The sequence below is a fragment of the Nerophis ophidion genome, linkage group LG06 (genome assembly GCF_033978795.1).
Source record: "Nerophis ophidion isolate RoL-2023_Sa linkage group LG06, RoL_Noph_v1.0, whole genome shotgun sequence".
NCBI classification, from domain to species: domain Eukaryota; kingdom Metazoa; phylum Chordata; class Actinopteri; order Syngnathiformes; family Syngnathidae; genus Nerophis; species Nerophis ophidion.
In genome coordinates, this window is record NC_084616.1 from 31801590 (window position 1) to 31820757 (window position 19168).

General features: G+C 42.1%; 1 protein-coding gene across 6 annotated transcripts in view; it reads right to left on the minus strand.

Moving 5' to 3' along the window:
* znf385a (zinc finger protein 385A) overlaps window positions 1-19168 on the minus strand; it is a 186801-nt gene that overhangs the window by 67028 nt on the left and 100605 nt on the right. Inside the window, exon 1 of one of the 6 annotated variants that reach the window (XM_061903395.1) lies at window positions 10437-10769. The exons of the other annotated variants lie outside the window; for them this stretch is intronic. Within the exon in view, the coding sequence (XP_061759379.1) occupies window positions 10437-10475 (39 nt within the window). The 5' untranslated portion in view covers window positions 10476-10769. Of the gene's footprint in view, window positions 1-10436; window positions 10770-19168 lie in introns of those variants that run through there. 6 annotated transcript variants of the gene reach the window in all.

The window sequence follows — 19168 nt, forward strand, 5'->3', positions numbered from 1 at the left end:
CGATACAGTGTCAGCATCACTGCAGACGCTGCCTGTCTATCTCATGATCAACTCTTCCCTCACTCGTAAACAAGTCTCCAAGGTACTTTGAATCCTCCACTTGGGGCAAGATCTCTTCCCGAACCCGTAGATGGCACATCACCCTTTTCCGGGCGAGAACCATGGACTCAGACTTTGAGGTGCTGAGTCTCATCCCAGTCACTTCACACTCGGCTGCGAACCAATCCAGTGAGAGCTGAAGATCCTGGCCGGATGAAGCCATCAGGACGATGTGATCTGCAAAAAGCAGTGACCTAGTCCCGCAGCCACTAAACAGGATCCCCTCAACGCCCTGACTGCGCCTAGAAATTATGTCTTTAAAGGTTATGCACAGAATCTGTAAAAAAAAGGGCAGCCCTGGCAGAGGCCAGCCTTCACTGAAAACTGATTTGACTTACTTCTGGCAATGCGTACCAAGCTCTGACACTGATCATACGGGGAGCTGGCCCCTACAATCAGATACCCAATACTCTCTGAACACTCCTCAAAGGAGTTCCCGAGGGACACGGTCGAATGCCTTCTCCAAGTCCACAAAGCACATTTAGACTGGTTGGGCAAACTCCAATTCACCCTTAAGGACACTGCCAAGAGTATAGAGCTGGTCCACAGTTCCACGACGAGGACAAAACCCACCATTGCTTCTACTGAATCTGAGATTTGACTATCTGGCATAGCCTCCTCTCCAGTACACTTGAATAAACCTTATTGGGAATGCTGAATAGACAATATGTGTAATACTTTTATTTCTGACGCTCCAAATATGTTTACAGGCACACAGGCAGAGAATTCTCATTCCATCATTTATCAATGCATTGCAATCACAGACTATGTAACCATGTAACTAAAGGGGGATTCAAAAAAAGTGTATACTTCTTCCCATTACCCTTTTGAGATATGTTTAATTTTATTGACTTTTATTTTATTTTCTTAATTCAATTTCTTTCTGTTTCAGTGAAATAATAATATTGCCATTGAGCACAAGACTGTTCACTGGAGATATGTATGTATATTATTTACTACATGTATAATGTGGAGCTGACTATGACATTTAATTTTTTTTTATGTATCTCCTTCATTGATGTGCAATTTTGATCAATAGACAATTAAACATTAGAAACTAAACACCTAAGCTTGAGAAGAAAAACGATGAAGACAATCTTATATTTCCTGCCCCCTTCAACATAATAAGTACTCTTACTTCATGAATAGCCCAGATTCACAAGCATACAAACCAAACAAATACATCCAAATATAATGAAAACATACAAAAAAACACAAAACAAATAAACAAGTGCAAAACTTCATGAAGACCAAATCGAATAAAAAAGTAATATACTCCTCACGGGATGATACAAAACAAATACAAAACAAGACAAAAACTAAGAAAAAAAAATATAAAACAAAATGTAGACACTTACAGCTGTCCATATGATCTTATTGTTCTGTCCTTGTATATTTTTTTTCAATAGGAATATATTTCTACAATATTTTATATCATTGTAAGGAGAATTCCATAGTTTAACCCAATCACACATATGTATTAAAGTTGTCTTTGAATACTGATGTTTGAAATTTCTATACTCTTCATTCTCAGAAGTGATGACAAACATTTGCTGGTAATGCTTTATTATTTAGCCTTAAACATAACACATAATTTCTGTAAATTTACCAGCTCTTGAAATTTCAATAAACCATAATTAATACATAATATGTTAGTGTGTTCCAGTTAATCTGCTTTGTGAATAATCCATATAGCTCATTTCTGTAGTTGATACAATGCCTTTATGTTACTCTTCAAGATTCAAGATTCAAGATTGTTTATTGTCATATGCACAGTTAAACAGACAGTTTGCCGTACAATGAAAATATCACTTTGCTAGTCCACCCTTCAACAAGTCACACGGTACTTAGCTAAAAATAAAAAATAAAAATAAAAATGTATATACAAGACACAGTAAGTAACATAACATTATTGCACATTCTGATTGACAGTCAATAGTATAAATATGGAGGTGACCTTGGGTCACAGCAGCAGTTAAAGTGTCTTTAGTGATCAAAGGTGAAAAGTGTCTACAGTGATGGTTCACTGTTCTTATATACATACTCACTAAACAATAGCAATGACCTAAACGTCAATGCAAAAACCGTTTCAGGCTTGATAAATCACACCGTTTCCGCTAAATTATTATATTTGCATATCCTCCTCCAATTTTGTTAATAAGCATATATTCTGTATATACAAAAACTTTAGTGTGTGCTGTCGTGTTTAAGTACGTGCAAACCTTTAGTCGGGATATCTATTTGACTGTGTCAGTTCAAATACGGGCATTATTAGCTGTAAAGTAAAACCTTAGCATTGACCACCGATATTTATGTATGTATTCATAATATATGGCCAGTGAGTATTTTAAGCAACGTAGTCATCACGACGTGGTGCGGTTGGGAGAGTGGCCGCGCCAGCAATCTGAGGGTTCCGGGTTCAATCCCCACCTTCTATCAACCTTGTCACGCCGTTCTGTCCTTGAGCAAGACACTTTACCCTTGCTCCTGGTGGGTTGTGGTTAGGGCCTTGCATGGCAGCTCCCGCCATCAGTGTGTGAATGGGTGAATGTGGAAATAGTGTCAAAGCGCTTTGAGTACTTTAAAGGTAGAAAAAAAGCGCTATACGAGTATAACCCAATTACCATTTATCATTGTTGACCGCATGTTGCACCAGCTGTTTCTTAGCCAAGCTTGTGATTGTGATCCTGCAAGTTGCATGTGCACAGTTAATGTGTTTCCAGCTGGTCTATCTAATAGCAGCATGCTGTAAAACACCTCATATAAATTTTACTGACTCAGGTTAGGCAGCTCTTTTGTGTGTCGTTAGATAAGACCCTCCCTTCTTTAGCTCTGTTCTAGATAATAAAGGGCACCACTTTTGTTGGACCCCATTCCACTTAATTATCATGCTTGAAGGTGAATTTATCTTGCTATCATTGCTAATTAACTTTAGTGTTAGTCAGGAGAGTAAATAGCTGGTGTGGATTTCTACCACAGGTGTTTTAGCTGAAGGAGGAAGATGTTTGAAAGAGGAAGATGATGTGGCATTGTTTTGGTGAGCAGGAGGAGGAGGAAAACCAAAGTTATAGTCTGAAGAAGAAAATGGCTTTGGTGTTGATGAGTTTAAGAATTAAAAGAATGTTCCAAAGAACTTGCCAGATGTGACACAAACCTGACGCTTTGGTGTACTGTAGTTCACAGACAAGAAATTACTCAATTTGGCCTAACACCAAACTTTCCCTTAAGCCATCTCACACATGCTGTCAACTATTCTAGAAAATACCCCTGAACCTTGGCCAACAGTGACACGGAGAAAGGGGATTTGTGCTCATACTGCAGAAACAAACAGTGGCTTTCACAAAAAAAAAAAGGGTAAAAATAGAAAAACAAGGAGACGGCCAGAGATGTTACATACGTAAACAATAACCCTACCATCTGGATAAGTGCAGGAGAAAAAAAAAGATGAATCAGGGTTTATGGAAATTGAAAGGAAATAGAACCAAGACCAGAGAATGAGACCCAGGCTGGGCATTTTAATATCAGAAATCCTTATACAGTATATCTCACATGGCGTTTTCCTATTACTCTTGACTGCTTCCATTCCTTTCTTTCAGAAATCGACTTAAGAGCACAGTTGGACGAGTGCATGCCACAAAGTAACAACTGCATCAACATACACTATATAGCCAAAAGTATTTGACCACCCATCCAAATGATCAGAATCAGGTGTCCTAATCACTTGGCCCGGCCACAGGTGTATTGAAATCAAGCACTTGGGCATGGAGACTGTTTCTACAAACATTTGTGAAAGAATGGGCCGCTCTCAGGAGCACTTCAAGTTCATCTGAGTCAAGGCAGGTGGCCAAATACTTTTGGCAATATAGTGGCTTTACAATTATGCATGGTTTTTCATACGTTTTCCCCCAACCCTACAAAATGCTGTCAGATGATGCCTCCAGTATTACAAGCAGCGTTGTGCAGGTGCGCGTTACATGCTGTATAAGGCTGTGGCCCACCATTGCCTCCCTGGAGAGAGTTTAACAAGAGCTGAGGTAACTGTGCACATAAATTATGGGCTTAAGTCCAGTTCCCTGGGTGGAGGTCAGCTACGATTCATCCAGTCAAATCAGCTGTTGAAAACACTGCGCAGCTGCCACGAGGCCTTTGTGGAGGGGGCGCTCTCACGGCAACCAAAACCAAACGCATATGAAAGTAAAGTTTGATCATGTCAGCGGGTTGGGGAAGGACTTAAAATACACAATATTGATGTTTATGATGTTTATAAGGCCTAAATGTATTATGTCCCTTTGACATGGTCGTAAAATCTTCAACAGCCATGTTGATGGTAGACCTCCATTCATGGGGTTATATGTTGGGTGTTTTAAAGTTTTGAGGGGCATGGGTCTGGGCCTGCTTCATATAGAATACACTATAGGAGTGTCTTGTCTTTGTAACTCCTAGCGTTTTGTATTGTCCATATACAGTTGCGATCCAAAGTTTACATACACTTGTAAAGAACATAATATCATGGCTGTCTTGAGTTTCCAATATTTTTTACAACTCTTATTTTTTTTGTGATAGAGAGATTGGAGCACATACTTGTTGTTCACAAAAAACATTCATGAAGTTTGGTTCTTTTATTAATTTATTATGGGTCTACTGAAAATGTGACTAAAGTATACATACAGCATGTTATTATTTGGTTACATCCATCCATCCATCCTTCTTCTTCCGCTTATCCGAGGTCGGGTCGCGGGGGCAGCAGCCTAAGCAGGGAAACCCAGACTTCCCTCTCCCCAGCCACTTCGTCCAGCTCTTCCCGGGGGATCCCGAGGCGTTCCCAGGCCAGCCGGGAGACATAGTCTTCCCAACGTGTCCTGGGTCTTCCCCGTGGCCTCCTACTGGTTGGACGTGCCCTAAACACCTCCTTTGGAAGTCGTTCGGGTGGAATCCTGACCAGATGCCCGAACCACCTCATCTGGCTCCTCTCGATGTGGAGGAGCAGTGTCTTTACTTTGAGCTCCTCCCGGATGACAGCGCTTTTCACCCTATCTCAAAGGGAGGAGCCCCGCCACACGGCGGAGAAAACTAGTTTCGGCCGCTTGTACCCATGATCTCGTCATTTCGGTCATGACCCAAAGCTCATGACCATAGGTGAAAATGGGAACGTAGATCGACCGGTAAATTGAGAGCTTTGCCTTCCGGCTCAGCTCGTTTTTCACCACAATGGATCGAAACAACGTCCGCATTACTGAAGACGCCGCACCGATCCGCCTGTCTATCTTACGATCCACTCTTCCCTCACTCGTGAACAAGACTCCTATGTACTTGAACTCCTCCACTTGGGGCAGGGTCTCTTCCCCAACCCGGAAGTGGCACTCCACCCTTTTACGGGCGAGAACCATGGACTCTGACTTGGAGATGCTGATTCTCATTCCAGTCGCTTCACACTCGGCTGCAAACCGATCCAGTGAGAGCTAAAGATGCCGGCCAGATGAAGCCATCAGGACCACATCATCTGCAAAGAGCAGAGACCTGATCCCCCGGCCACCAAACCGGAACCCCTCAACGCGCTTGACTGGGCCTAGAAATTCTGTCCATAAAAGTAATGAACAGAATCGCTGACAAAGGGCAGTCCAACCCTCACTGGAAACGTGTCCGACTTACTGCCGGCAATGCGGACCAAGCTCTGACACTGATCGTACAGGGAACGAACTGCCCTAATCAGACAGTCCGATACCCCATACTCTCTGAGTACTCCCCACAGGACTTCCCGAGGGACACGGTCGAATGCCTTCTCCAAGTCCACAAAGCACACAACTCCCATGCACCCTCAAGAACCCTGCCGAGAGTATAGAACTGGTCCACAGTTCCACTACAGGACGAAAACCACACTGTTCCTCTTGAATCCGAGGTTCAACTATCCGGCGTAGCCTCCTCCCCAGTAAACTGAATCAACCTTACCGGGAAGGCTGAGTAGTGTGATACCACGATAGTTGGAACAAACCCTCCAGTCCCCCTTCTTAAAGAGAGGGACCACCACTCTGGTCTGCCAATCCAGAGGTACCGCCCCCGATGTCCACGCGATGCTGTAAAGTCTTGTCAACCAAGACAGCCCCACAGCATCCAGAGCCTTTAGGAACTCCAGGCGGACCTTATCTACCCCTGGGGCCTTGCCACCGAGGAGCTTTTTAACTACCTCAGCAAACTCAGCCCCAGAAATAGGAGAGTCCACCACAGATTCCCCAGGCACTGCTTCCTCATAGGAAGACGTGTTGGTGGGATTGAGGAGGTCTTCGAAGTATTCCTTCCACCGATCCACAACATCCACAGTCATGGTCAGCAGAACACCATCCGCACAATACACGGTGTTGACCGTGCACTGCTTCCCCTTCCTGAGGCGGCAGATGGTAGTACAGAATCGCTTCCAAGCCGTCCGGAAGTCGTTTTCCACGGCTTCCCCAAACTCCTCCCATGTCTGGGTTTTTGCCTTGGCGACCGCTGAATCTGCACACTGCTTGGCCTGTCGGTACCCGTCCACTGCCTCCGGAGTCCTATGAGCCAAAAGATCCCGATAGGACTGATTTTTCAGTTTTACTGCTTCCCTCACTGCTGGTGTCCACCAAAGGGTTCTGGGATTACCGTCACCACAGGCACCAACTACGTTGCGGCCACAGCTCCAATCAGCCGCCTCGACAATAGAGGTGCGGAACATGGTCCACTCGGACTCAATGTCCAGCACCTCCCTCGTGACATGTTCAAAGTTCTTCCGGAGGTGGGAATTGAAACTCTCTCTGACAGGAGACTCTGCCAGATGTTCCCAGCAGACCCTCACAATACCCTTGGGCCTGTCCTTCTGTCCAGCATCCTCCCCCACCATCGCAGCCAAGGTGGTGATCATGTCCCTTGGTAAGCTTCACTGCAATAAGGCGCTTTCATCTGTTTCATCTGACCACAGAACTTTCCTCCAGAAGCCCTTATCTTTGTCTATGTGATGTAAGATGAAACACAATTTTTGCTGTTTGACCACAATACCCAGCAAATGTTTATAGGAGAAAAGGTGAGGCCTTTATTCCCAGGAACACCAGGCCTACTGTCTAGCATTGTGGTGGTAGTATTATGCTACTGGCCTGTTTTGCTGCCAATGGAACTGTTGCTTTAAATGGGAAAATGAAAAAGGAAGATTTCCTCCAAATTATTCAGGACAACCTAAAATCATCAGCCCGGAGGTTGGGTCTTGGGCGCAGTTGGGTGTTCCAACAGGACAATGACCCCAAACACACGTCTAAAGTGGTAAAGGAATGGCTAAATCAGGCTAGAATTAAGGTTTTAGAATGGCCTTCCCAAAGTCCTGACTTAAACGTCTGGACAATGCTGAAGAAACAAGTCTACGTCAGAAAACCAGCACATTTAGCTGAACTACACCAATTTTGTCATGTGGAGTGGTCAGAAATTCAACCAGAAGCTTGCCAGAAGCTTGTGGATGGCTACCAAAAGCACCTTATTGCAGTTAAACTTGCCGAGGTACATGTGACCAAATATTAACATTGCTGTATGTATACTTTTGACACAGCCGATTTGGTCACATTTTCAGTAGAGCCATAATAAATTCATTAAAGAACCAAACTTAATGAATATTTTTTGTGACCAACAAGTATGTGCTCCAATCACTCTATCACAAACAAATAAGAGTTGTAGAAATGATTGGAAACCCACAACAGCAAGGACATTATGTTCCTTACACTTTTGATCACGACTGTAGTGATAGTTACATAATGATAATCAATAACTGTGATAATGATGAGATGTGTGTTTAGTGGACAAAAATGCTTCTTGGCATGAAAGTTTATTGTGCCTTTGGACAACAAAAAACATACATTAGTGGGATGAGCAGCACATTATGTGGAAAATCTTCCCTGCCTATGCCAAGCAGGTGATTGCTGAATCTCATTTATATCCATCCCTGGGAAAATGAAGCCTGTCATCACTGAAGGTCATCCTAGATCTCTTTTGTCAGAGACTGAAATATTCTCCAAGTTGACGACGCCTGCCCCCTGAGAAGGGGTTTTCATCTCTGACTGTGTCCAGAAATTGGGAGTAGAAAGGACAAAGCGGCCTGCCAAAAAGTCCTGACCTCAACCCAACCGAGCACTCTTGTGTGCAGCATGGGCTGCACCCAAGTTCATGCTAGGGTACCAAACAACAAACATGGTTGACTTGTGCCTACTCCTGGTTGAGGAGTGGAATGCCGTCCGACAGTAGTGTGTAACCAGGCTGGTGAGCAACATGAGGAGGAGGTGCCCCAGGCTGTTGTGTATATATGGTTTCATGCAACTGTCTATTTGCACTTATCAGACTTGCATCAATCATCCAATGCACCAGAGAACACCAAAGGTTGCATTGAAGCACTGAAGCACCACACTTAAATTAATCCATCCATCCATCCATTTATTACCGCTTATTCCCTTCGGGGTGGCGGGGGGCGCTGGAGCCTATCTCAGCTACGATCAGGCGGAAGGCGACGTATAACCTGGACAAGTCGTCACCTCATCGCAAATTCATGTTCTTTACAAATAGAACATTTTAAAAAGTGTCATTTAAGTTAACAATTGGTTAAGTACCAGGCTATAAAAATAAACCTGATAATGTCAGATACATTTCTGCATTCTAATATTTCCTCTAGTGCCACAAAAGTCATATTTAACTACCTTGATGGGTACCATACGATTAACAAGACATCATTGTAGGGTTCTACGGTATACCGGTATTTGTTTAGTACCGCGATACTAATGAATCATTTTCGGTACGATACCGTCTCTGAAACATACTGGTCACGAAACCCCCCTGCGCCCGCGTCGAAGTCACGTTGTCACATTGCTGGTTTACGAGCAGAGGAGCATGTTCGGCGGCACACAATCACAGAGTACTTACAAGCAGACACAGTGTGTAGACAGAAAAGGGAGAACGGACGCATTTTGGCTTGAAAACTAAAGATAAAGGTGAAGTTATAACACTGAAATACCCACAGGAAGAGGTGCTTTAAGACATGGCTAGCTAGCTAGCGGCTAACATCCATCCATCGTCGGCAGTGTTTTAGCTACTTCTAAATCAGTAATCCTTGCCTCCATGGCGACAAATAAAGTAAGTTTCTTACAAGTATCATCCCTGCAGGGCGAGGAATAGCTAAACATGCTTCACTACACACCGTAGCTCACGGTATTTCGATATTACTCTGATTACGTCGATATTTTGTTTCGTTTTTAAAAAAAGGATATTATGCCTATAAACTCAGGAAATATGTCCCCAGACACATTATGACTTTGAATCTGACCAATGTAGGATCCTGTAATGACTTGGTATCGGATTGATACCCAAATTTGTGGTATCCTCCAAAACTAATCTAAAGTATCAAATACCAGAAGGATAAATTATTATTACATTTTAACAGAAGTGTAGACAGAACACGTTGAAACAGGAAGTAAGCAGATATTTACAGTAAATTAACAAGTAGATTAATAATTCATTTTCTACCACTTATCCCTAATAATGTTGACAAAATGATAAAATGATAAATGACAATATGTTACTGCATACGTCAGCAGACTAATTAGGAGCCTTTGTTTGTTTACTTACTAATAAAAGACAAGTTCTCTTGTACGTTCACTATTTCTTTTAAGGACTTAACTGCAATAAGAAACATATGTTTAATGTACCCTAAGATTTGTTGTTAAAATAAAGCCAATAATGCATTTTTTTTTATCACCTTTATTTAAAAAAGTACCGAAAAGTGGCACCAAGTGAAAGTTACATTTAAACCAATGTGGGTGGCACTGGGAGCAAGTGGGTAAAGTGTTTTGCCCAAGGACACAACGGCAGTGACTAAGATGGCAGAGCAGGGATCGAACCTGGAACCCTCAAGTTGCTGACACGGCCACTCTACCAACCGAGCTATACCGCCCCCCCGTACCAAACGGTACCAAAATACTGGTATCGTTACAACACTTCATCATTGTGCCCCCAAAGATTTGAAACAGCACAACACAAGCCTTTTTCATTCTCCAAAACAGAGTTTGTGTCATTTCTGGTTTCCTTTCTTGTCTCTTTATCAAGCAGTTCTTTGCAGCAGACTCCCCTGCAGCGTTTGATCACTTCTAGACAACAGATTGTTTTGATCGTGTTGAACTTGGGCAACTAGGAACGCTCCCAGTGGCACCGCTCTGGCACTCACACTGAAGTGGATATAGAAGAGACTTTGAAGCACGAGTAGTGCTTGACTTGAGGCCAGATTAAGACACAGCATGGCAAAAAAAAAAAAAAAAAAAGCTTCAATCATTCCCCAGGAGGTGTGTACTCACCTTCATCTCCTCGGGGTCTGTGGAAGCTTGGAGCTGCATCGTTCCTCCTGTGCGTATGTTATTATAAGAGTTGAGCCTTTGGGTTTTAACCTGGGTGAGACTGAGAGTGCGTGATGCACTTTCCTCCAAACCACTTGTCAAAGATGGATAGAAAAGCTCTAAAAATAAGACTTGTTGCTAGTGATGCATTGCCATCAACAGTGTCTCCTGGTCTTTGAGGTGTTGGGATGCTTGTCTCTTAACTCCCTGACAAGTGTCAATACACTTTCTGTCCAGCTTCCTCCTCCTCCTCCTCTCAGCTTTCTTTCAACATGCCCCAATGATTCCCATGGTGTGTGTCCCTCAGTCCGCTCTCCGGTGTCTCCTCCCCTTCTCCTCCTCCCTCCCCTCCTTCAGATGCATAGTTTCGTGCTCTGGATGTGGTCATGGGATTGTAAGTGGGTTTCACTTACTCCCCCCATGCATGCCCACACTTATGCATGTTTAGCCGTCAATCAAATACAACCAATGCAACTGCAACATTTGCTTTGCCAACCAACTTATTTTCCTTACTGTCATACCTTAAAACAGGGGTCACCAACGCAGTGCCCGCGGGCACCAGGTCGCCCGTAAGGACCAGATGAGTCGCCCGCTGGCCTGTTGTAAAAATAGCTCAAAAAGCAGCACTTACCAGTGAGCTGTCTCTATTTTTAAAATTGTATTTGTTTACTAGAAAGCTGATCTCGCTTTGCTCGACATTTTTAATTCTAAGAGAGACAAAACTCAAATAGAATTTGAAAATCCAAGACAATATTTTAAAGACTTGGTCTTCACTTGTTTAAATAAATTCAATTATTTTTTTTACTTTGCTTCTTATAACTTTCAGAAAGACCATTTTAGAGTAAAAAATACAAACTTAAAAATGATTTTAGGATTTTTAAACTCATATACCTTTTTACCTTTAAAATTCCTTCTTCTTTCCTGACAATTTAAATTAGTGTTCAAGTATATATTTTTTTATTATTGTAAAGAATAATAAATACATTTTAATTTAATTCTTCATTTTAGCTTCTGTTTTTTCGACGAAGAATATTTGTGAAATATTTCTTCAAACTTATTACGATTAAAATTAAAAACATATATTCTGGCAAATTTAGAAAATCTGTAGAATCAAATTTAAATCCTATTTTAAAGTCTTTTGAATTTATTTTAAAATTTTTGTTCTGGAAAGTCTAGAAGAAATAATGATTTGTCTTTTTTAGAAATATAGCTTGGTCCAATGTGTTATATATTCTAACAAAAGGCAGATTGGTTTTTAACCTATTTAAAACATGTCATAAAAATTCTAAAATTAATCTTAATCAGGAAAAATTACTATTAATGTTCCATAAATTCTTTTTTTATTTTTTTTCAAAAAGATTTGAATTAGCTAGTTTTTCTCTTCATTTTTTTCGGTTGAATTTTAAAGAGTCGTAATTGAAGATAAGCTATGTTTCAAGATTTAATTTAAATTTTTTTCGGGTTTTCTCCTCTTTTAAACCGTTCAATTAAGTGTTTTTTTTCATAATTTATGCTCTCCAAAAAACCTTCCGTAAAAGGAAAAAAAATGTATATACGACGGAATGACGGACAGAAATACCCATTTTATATATATATATATATATATATATATATATATATATATATATATATATATTTAGTAAAGGTAAATTGAGCAAATTGGCTATTTCTGGCAATTTATTTAAGTGTGTATCAAACTGGTTGCCCTTCACATTAATGAGTACCCAAAAAGTAGCTCTTGGTTTCAAAAAGGTTGGTGACCCCTGCCTTACAAGCAAAAATAGTAAATGGGTCATACCTGCATAGCGCTGTTCTACCTCCAAGGTACTTGAAGCGCTTTGACACTATTTTCACATTCACACATTCACACACTGATGGCGGGAGCTGCCATGCAAGGCCCTAACCACGACTCATCAGGAGCTAGGGTGAAGGGTCTTGCTCAAGGACACAACGGATGTGACAAGGTTGGTAGAAGGTGGGGATCGAACCAGGAACCCTCTGGTTGCTGGCACGGCCACTTTCCCAACTGCACCACACCGTCCCCGAAAGAAGAAGTTAAAGTATTATGAAAATAACCCTCTGTTACTTTCACTTCACTTTCTCCGGTGTCGCTGCATCTCTGCAGGACACAGGTGCGAGTGACAATTAGAAAAGCTCTGACTAGCTTAAAGGCCTACTGAAATTAGATTTTCTTATTTAAACGGGGATAGCAGGTCTATTCTATGTGTCATACTTGATCATTTTGCGATATTGCCATATTTTTGCTGAAAGGATTTAGTCGAGAACATCCACGATAAAGTTCGCAACTTTTGGTCGCTAATAAACAAGCCCTGCCTTTACTGGAAGTTGCGGACGATGACGTCACCCGTGTGAGGGCTCCTCACATCCTCACATTGTTTATAATGGGAGCTTCCAACAAAAAGAGTTATTCGGACCGAGAAAACGACAATTTCCCCATTAATTCAAGCGAGGATGAAAGATTCGTGGCTGAGGATATTGATAGCGAAGGACTAGAAAAATTTTGAAAAAAAGTTGAAAAAAAAAAGGCGATTTCATTGTGAGCGATTCAGATTTTTTTAGACACATTTACTAGGATAATTCTGGGAAATCCCTTATCTTTCCATTGTGTTGCTAGTGTTTTAGTGAGTTAAATAGTACCTGATAGTCAGAGGGCTGTGTCAACGGGTGTGTTGACGCCAGTGTCTGAGGGAAGTCACGGCAGCTGCATGGACGGCGCAAGCTCCGCAGATCTCCGTTAAGAGGCGACTTTTTACCACAATTTTCTCACCGAAACCTGCCGGTTGACATGTAGTCGGGATCCATGTTCGCTTGACCGCTCTGATCCATTGTAAAGCTTCACCTCTGGGAATTTTAAACAAGGAATCACCGTGTGTTTGTGTGGCTAAAGGCTAAAGCTTCTCACCTCCATCTTTCTACTTTGACTTCTCCATTATTAATTGAACACATTGCCAAAGATTCAGCAACACAGATGTCCAGAATACTGTTTAATTGCGCGATGAAAAGAGACAACTTTTAGCCGCAAATGGTGCTGCGCTAATATGTCCCCTCCAACTCGGGACGTCACGCGCACGCGTCATCATACGCGTCATCATTCCGCGACGTTTTCAACAAGAAACTCCGCAGGAAATTTAAAATTGCAATTTAGTAAACTAAAAAGGCCGTACTGGCATGTGTTGCAATGTTAATATTTCATCATTGATATATATATATAAACTATCAGACTGTGTGGTCGGTAGTAGTGGGTTTCAGTAGGCCTTTAAGGAGAAATCATTTGGTGCCACCTGCTGGTTGGCATGTCTGAATACCAAGACACAGCGTTGAACTCTGTCATAAGGAAAATATTGTCTTAAATCTGGGTCAATAGTTTGTCTACTGGCAGGCAGCATAATATTTAATATTCAAGAGTCTTTATTGCCAATTTATCATGTAACCAAGACACAGAGAACATCAAAATGACTGTCTCTGGGGTGCAATTACAATTGTTACAGTCGGCATGGGTGGTCGTGACCCCAGGATGCAGAGACGGCGGGAGAAGGGCAGGGAAAATATACTTATTAGCAACAAAATGTGCAACAAGGAAGAAGACTCAAAAGGCTCTACCATCCCACAAGGACCAGGAGGCGTGTGGGTCGGATCACAGCTGACTCTTCTCATGCTGGACACAAATTATTCTCCCTTCTCCCCCTCAGACAGGAGACTACGGTCCACCCAGACCCTTACCTCCCGTCACCTGAACCGTTTTTTTCCCCTCAGCCATCAGACACATAACAATAAAAAGATCTGATAGCTCATTTACAGGCCATTGTTATTACCTATTACCTATTCAGTGTTATACTGTATGTGTTTTATGTACCACGATTGAACTAAGAAAAATTCCTAGTTTGTGAACCCGTTCTCAAACAATGGCAATACAACTATTCTGATTCTGATTCGGAAAGCTATGTAACACATGGGGTATAAACATTTAAATGACACAGCCCTGTCTTCTCAATCATTAAGCTTAGAGATGTCCGATAATATCGGACTGCCGATATTATCGGCCGATAAATGCTTTGAAATGTAATATCAGACATAATCGGGATCGGTTTAAAAAAAATAAATTATGGGTCTTAAAACGCCGCTGTACGTAGTGGTACACGGACGTAGGGAGAAGTACAGAGTGCCAGTAACCTTAAAATCACTGCCTTTGCGTGCCCACCCAGTCACATGATATCTATGGCTTTTCACACACACAAGTGAATGCAAGGCATAAATGGTCATACAGGTCACACCGAGGGTGACCTTAAAAACAACTTTAACACTGTTACAAATATGCGCCACACTGTGAACCCACACCAAACAAGAATGAAAAACACATTTTGGGAGAAAATCTACACCGTAACAAAACACAAACACAATAGAAGAAATACCCAGAACCCCTTGCAGCACTAACTCTTCCGGGACGCTACAATATACATCCCCCGCTACTCCCTACCCCCACCTCATCCGCACAATCGAGACGAGACAGGTTTATTACGTCCCAACACTTAAACAAGAATGAAGCACAAGGCAGAGAAGAATTCAAACAATTTAAAGACAGAGCTTACCGTCAACTCACAAACTTTAAACTTTATGACTTGTTGTTTTCACCACATGAATCAGGATCACTTAAAGGCCTACTGAAATGAGATTTTCTTATTTTGACGGGGATAGCAGGTCCATTCTATGTGTCATACTTGATCATTTCGCGATATTGCCATATTTTTGCTGAAAGGATTAAGTAGAGAACATCAACGATAAAGTTTGCAACTTTTGGTTGCTAGTAAAAAAGCCTTGCCTGTACAGGAAGTAGCAGACGATGTACGCGTGACGTCACGGGTTGTGGAGCTCCTCACATCTGCACATTGTTTACAATTATGGCCACCAGCAGCGAGAGCGATTCAGACAGAGAAAGCGACGATTTTCCCATTAATTTGAGCGAGGATGAAAGATTCGTGGATGAGCAAATTGAGAGTGAAGGACTAGGAAAAAAAAAACTAGACAGCAAAGCAATTAAGATGTTATTAGACACATTTACTAGGATAATTCTGAAAAATCCCTTATCTGCTTATTGTGTTACTAGAGTTTTAGTGAAAGTCGGAGGGGTGTGGCCACGGGTGTGGTGACCGCCAGTGTCTCTGAGAGAAGCCACGTTTCTCGACGAGGCGGAGCGAAGGCAGCCGTTGGGGCCGGGCTGAGATTTTTATTTTTTTTCCCTCCTCAACGGTGGAAGCATCCCACGTTCGGGGGCGGCCGGTCGGAGGAGGCAAGAGAGTCCGCAGCTGCCTCTTTGACAGGTGCACGAGGAACGACGCAAGCTCTCCGCTCATGTCTATGGTTAGAGCCGACTTATTACCACCATTTTCCCACCGAAACCTGCCGTTTGACATGTGGTAGGGAACCATGTTTGCTTGACCGCTCTGTAAAGTTTCACTGTCATCTTTCGAGAATGTAAACAAGGAAACAAGGAAACACCGGCTGTATTTGTGTTGCTAAAGGCGGCCGCAATACACCGCTTCCCACCTACATCTTTCTTCTTTGACGTCTCAATTAATAATTGAACAAATTGCAAAATATTCAGCAACACAGATGTCCAGAATCAATCAATCAATCAATGTTTATTTATATAGCCCCAAATCACAAATGTCTCAAAGGACTGCACAAATCATTACGACTACAACATCCTCGGAAGAACCCACAAATACTGTGTAGTTATGCGATTAAAGCAGACGACTTATAGTTGGGATCGGGGCTGAAACAAAATGTCCGCTACAATCCGTGATGTCACGCGCATGCGTCATCATATGCGTCATCATACCGCAACGTTTTCAACAGGATAATTCGCACGAAGTTTAAAATTGTAATTTAGTAAACTAAAAAAGCCGTATTGGCAATGTTGCAATGTTAAGATTTCATCATTGATATATAAACTATCAGATTGCGTGGTCGGTAGTAGTGGGTTTCAGTACACCTTTAACTGTGATATGTTGAAAAAAAAGAAAAGAAAAAAAAAAAGGATTAAAAAAAGTTCTATATAACGCACGCTCAGGGATAACACAATCGGGATTTTATGGACCCCAACAGCAGTGTAATATTTAACTTTGAGTGTAGTTTTACAATGGTCCAACTCTACTAAATGTTTGATTGCATTAAAATATGTTGTGTTTTAGTTTTATCCTGCATTCTCCTTTTTTCTGCACCAGTGTAATCAGTGATTTATTATTGGCGAGGGCCGGCCCTTGTGCCACACTTGCTCTCAATTAACCCGCCAGCATTTAGGCTCGTCACTGACAGCTTGGCCTCTATCCTGAACCACCCTTGTGCATGCGCCTTCTTGACCTCCCCAGACCTGGTATGTTGTCGCTATTTAGTCCTGAATTCCCCAACCTCTTCTCTACTTATTTCCCAGCCTCCCTTAGTTAAAGGGAATTCATTTGTTTAGCGGTTTAGCTCGGTTGGTAGAGTGGCCGTGCCAGCAACTTGAGGGTTGCAGGTTCGGTTCACGCTTCCACCATCCTAGTCACTGCCGTTGTGTCCTTGGGCAAGACACTTTACCCACCTGCTCCCAGTGCCACCCACACTGGTTTAAATGTAACTTAGATATTGGGTTTCACTATGTAAAGCGCTTTGAGTCACTAGAGAAAAAGCGCTATATAAATATAATTCACTTCACTTCACTTGTTGGACTCTTGCCCTGCTCAGTGCGCCCTGGCCTTTTCTCTGGCCGACCTCTGAGGAACCTATTTTTGTCCAGATTACATGGTGTGCGCTTCTGCCCCATCGCCCTTAGTTATCCCTTTTGTCTCATTAAAATGTTTATTTTTTTGGAATTCCACCTTGTCTCCCGTCTTTGCATCCTGGGGCCACCCTCCCGGCCTCCCAGACCAAGACCCTAACAAAAACACATGCCAAAGTTAAGTTAAATTTAAATTACCAATGATAGTCACACACACTTAGTGTGGTGAAATTCTTTCTCCGCAATTGACCCATCCCCTTATTCACCCCCTGGGAGTTGAGGGGGGCAGTGAGCAGCAGCGGTGGCCATGCCGGGGAATAATTTTCCAAACCTTGATGCTGAGTGCCAAGCAAGCAGGTAATGGGTCCCGTTTTTATAATCTTTGGTATGACTCAGCCGGGGTTTGAACTCACGACCTACCGATCTCAGGGCGGACACCCTAACAACAAGGCCACTGAGCAGGTGGTCCCCATGCTGATCTACAAGTATAGTGCGCACAAAATCGCGTCTCTTAAATGAGCAAAATAGCGAGCGCAATACATTTAGCGGGTGTAATCTTTTCATTAACATGCAGAACATATCCTGATTATCAGACTGCCAACAACTCTGTGAGGAGAAAATAAAATCATTTAGCTGTTTTACTGTCAATATTTAGCACATTTGGTAGGTATACGTGCAAATTGGCACAGTTACACAAAAAACACCAACAAGGTATCAGTTCCTTTGTACCTCGCACTGCAGGAGTGCTTCTACCATCCCAGAAAAGGTATTGGTGTGCTGCATGTTCCACATTATGGTAAACCACCACAGATCGGCGCATGATGCCATGGATGTGCAGTCATCGAGTTTTTCCAGGGTGACAGCGGGTAGCACACACAAAATCATTTTAGCAACCGGTATAGCTCGGTTGGTAAAGTGGCCATGCCAGCAACTTGAGGGTTCCAGGTTCGATCCCCACTTCCGCCATCCTAATCACTGCCGTTGTGTCCTTGGGCAAGACACTATACCCACCTGCTCCCAGTGTCACCCACACTGGTTTAAAAATGTAACTTAGATATTGGGTTTCACTATGTAAAAAGTGCTTTGAGTCACTAGAGAAAAATACTATATAAATATAATTCACTTCACTTCTTAAAAAAGGGCGGTCAGTCTGCCCCACATTTTGCACTTGATATGTAACAATTTGCCTGAGCAGTCCTATCAGATCACCTGCAACACGCCCACATTTTTGCATTTGGTAATATAGCACTTGTTATTTAGTATCCTAGTACGTTTGTAGATCAGGACCAATGTGTTCAATATAACAAGAAAATCCTTACAAAAGTACATAAATGTAAGGGTATAAAATGCAAGACTATGAGGTAAAATTGACTTAATAAATAGACGTGTAAAGTGTAAAGTGGATATTTCCATTGAAGGTAACAATACATAGTGCGGGGATATTGTCCAGTTTGTGTGTGGAATGTTAGGGCAGAGTTTATCAGGGTAGAGCGTATCTGGAACTTTGAGGCTACTTCTTTGGTATTTAGTGTTTAATTAATCTATATTCAACATTCTCAGTTGTGGATAATTAATTTTATTAATTTTTTCAACCAACAACTGACATTTGATTCATTGCATTACTCATAGCATAATCAGTCGCCAGAACAGATGATGCAGCATGTTCCTACGTTACATTTCCAGTTCTCATCACTTTTTTTTTCTCTTTGCCCTCCCCGGGGGCCCACAGAAATAAATATAAACGACAAAAAAGCTATTTTAATTGTCTTGATGCTGGGAGTGCTGAAATCTCACTACTCTTTATAAAATGTATGTCAGTTATTCTGCTATGTTGGGTGGCCTGGTCAGAAATATCCAGACTTTTTAGTAAGCTAGAAAAAGGCACGTGCAGTCTATATCAGGCCCAACAAATAAAGCA